Below are 2,494 nucleotides of genomic sequence, written 5' to 3'. Positions count from 1 at the left end.
CTTCTTCTTGGAGTAGGGTAGAAAATCTCCTTTGTCGACCCGGCTCCATATACATCTCCTCTTTGGAACCCCTCAACAAGATCAAACCATAGCTCGTTGTCATCAATTTCCGGGTTGTTCTTCCTACGGACAAGGAATCGTTCCTAAAAAATTGATAAAACGTTAATGGTTAGAGGTTACTTGTCTAAAAATTGATAAAACATATACTTTAACACATTAAGAATTTTTCTTTTGACACTTACATATAACTCTTGATCTTTTGCCTTCGTGAAGATCAACTTGCCCTTGCTTGTCTTCTTTGCGTGAGTGTCAACAAAGAGATCAACAATCGTGGGCATCTTGCCCTTATTCTTCTTGGTCTTCCGGGAAAAAAAAAACAAGGAAATTGTTACTCAAACATGATAATTAATGAGACTAAATTAGAAGACTATTAAATTAAAAGCTAAGACAAATAACTTACATCTGACAACACTCGATCATGAAAAGATTGAGACCCTCCATAATGAGTAGGCTCAACTTCCGCGTCCTTTTTTCCTCCTTTCCTGTTGACTTTGTTCCGGGCCGATGCTTCCTTGAACTCGGGACTGTTCCGGTACTTGGTAAATTCCTCATATGACGCACCTATAATCAATAAAATATCAATTATTAATTAATATAGTTTCAAAATATGTAATGAATTTTAACTAATTACGGGTAATAAAAGAAACTAAATACCTTTCATGAAAGATGGCGCCTTCTTCCTCTTAGACACCTTATACATGTTGTCCCTTAGCTTCTTCTTGCCAATGTCATTATACCTTTGCCAAACTAGGCACTCAAGGTCGGTTGGCCAATAGAACACACGCTACAAAAAGTAAACAAATTCATGAGAAACAAATTAATAATAGAGATATTCTATATGGTACCCCTTAACTTTTCGACTTTCTATGTGGTACCCCTAAACTTTTTAAAACATACATGGTACCCCTAATTATTGTCATTATCACTAAGTGCACCCCTAAACTTTATTTTCCGTTAATTAAACTCAATTTTAGGCATTAAGTGATGACTTGGACGCGTAACCAAGTTTGTTATTTATTATCCCATGACATGTGGACTCTATTAGGCTCAATATCCATCTCGATCCTAATATTTATTGATATAAATGGGCTAAAAAAATTTTGACGAAAAATTTATTGATCCCACGCCAAATTATCACGTCCAAAGATGGATATTTGAGCCTAATAGAGTTCTTATGTCATGGGATGATAAATGACAAGCTTGGTTACGCGTCCAAGTAATCACGTAACGCCTAAAACTGAGTTTAATTGACGGAAAATAAAGTTTATGGATACACTTAGTCATAATTACAACAATTAGGGGTACCATGTATGTTTTAAAAAGTGTAGGGGTACCATGTAGAAAGTCAAAAAATTGAGGGGTACCATGTAGAATACCCCTTAATAATAAGGTAATTAGAATAAATAAATTATATTTAATAATATATATTTTATAAATAGATACCCGGAAGTTGTTGAACCACATCTCCTTATCTTCATCAGTAGCGTTACTCCAACAAGTAACGTCGTGTGTCATGTTCTCTTGGGTGCTAGCAGTCACACCACGAACAACTGTTTGACACCTAAACCTGAAATCAAACATGTTAAAAATATAATTATATAGGAAAACAAAATAATGTATAATTAACATATGTTTAAAAAAAGTCATTTATTACTAAATAAAAAAAAATTACAAACTAGAATGAATAAAAAATTACCAAAGACCATTCGGATCAAGGATCATCCCGCCGTCAGTATGTCGGGGTATAGCAACCTCCTCCTCACTCACCTCCGTAGTAGAACGGTCAACGTCCTCCTCCTGCTCTCGGGAGCTACTACCTCCCTCACTATAGCCTCCCCGCTGCCTACCTCCATGAGCCATGTGTACTACAATTGAATAAAAAGTGTTAGAAAATATTACAAGATAATTATTATAAGATACAAAAAAATAAAACCTAATAAACATATATAAAAGAAAAAATAAAACGCTAATAATTGTTTTCAAATTTTGATATGTATATTTTCAATACCTTCTCTTACTCATCATCATCATCATCTTCTTCTTCTTCTTCTTCTTCTTCTTCTTCTTCTTCTTCTTCTTCTTCTTCTTCTTCCTCCTCCTCTTCTTCTTCTTCTTCCCCCTCTTCTATCCCATCCCTCTCCTTATCATTCTCTTCTTCTTCCTCTTCTAACTCCTCCTCCGCTTCTATCTCATTTGCATAAATAATTTCATCATGATCAACTGGGGACAAAGCTGTTTCTGATACAACCTCTTCTTGGAAAAAAGATGTATCAACTTCTGATCGTGCCTTTGTTTTAAAAATGGCCCACCATTGCTTTTGTTGTCTATCATTACTTGTGCTCGAAAGAGATGCAAAATAAACTTGATGAGCTTGTTGTGCAAGTATAAATGGGTCATATTTAGAGTAGGTTCGAGTATGATTTACTTCCACGAG

General features: G+C 35.0%; 1 protein-coding gene across 1 annotated transcript; it reads right to left on the bottom strand.

Annotated features, from left to right (window-relative positions):
• Positions 1 to 442: 442 nt before the first annotated feature.
• LOC141595273 (uncharacterized) lies at positions 443 to 1,920 on the bottom strand. Its single transcript, XM_074415238.1, has 4 exons — positions 1,757 to 1,920; positions 1,504 to 1,627; positions 715 to 844; positions 443 to 621 (listed from the first exon to the last, which is right to left on the bottom strand). The coding sequence occupies exons 1-4, from the start codon at positions 1,918 to 1,920 to the stop codon at positions 443 to 445; spliced, it is 597 nt and encodes a 198-aa protein (XP_074271339.1).
• Between the last annotated feature and the right edge of the window lie 574 nt (positions 1,921 to 2,494).

The sequence above is a fragment of the Silene latifolia genome, chromosome 8 (assembly GCF_048544455.1).
Source record: "Silene latifolia isolate original U9 population chromosome 8, ASM4854445v1, whole genome shotgun sequence".
NCBI classification, from domain to species: domain Eukaryota; kingdom Viridiplantae; phylum Streptophyta; class Magnoliopsida; order Caryophyllales; family Caryophyllaceae; genus Silene; species Silene latifolia.
The sequence above is the reverse complement of the archived record's forward strand: the minus strand, read 5'-3'. Positions and strand labels throughout refer to the sequence as shown.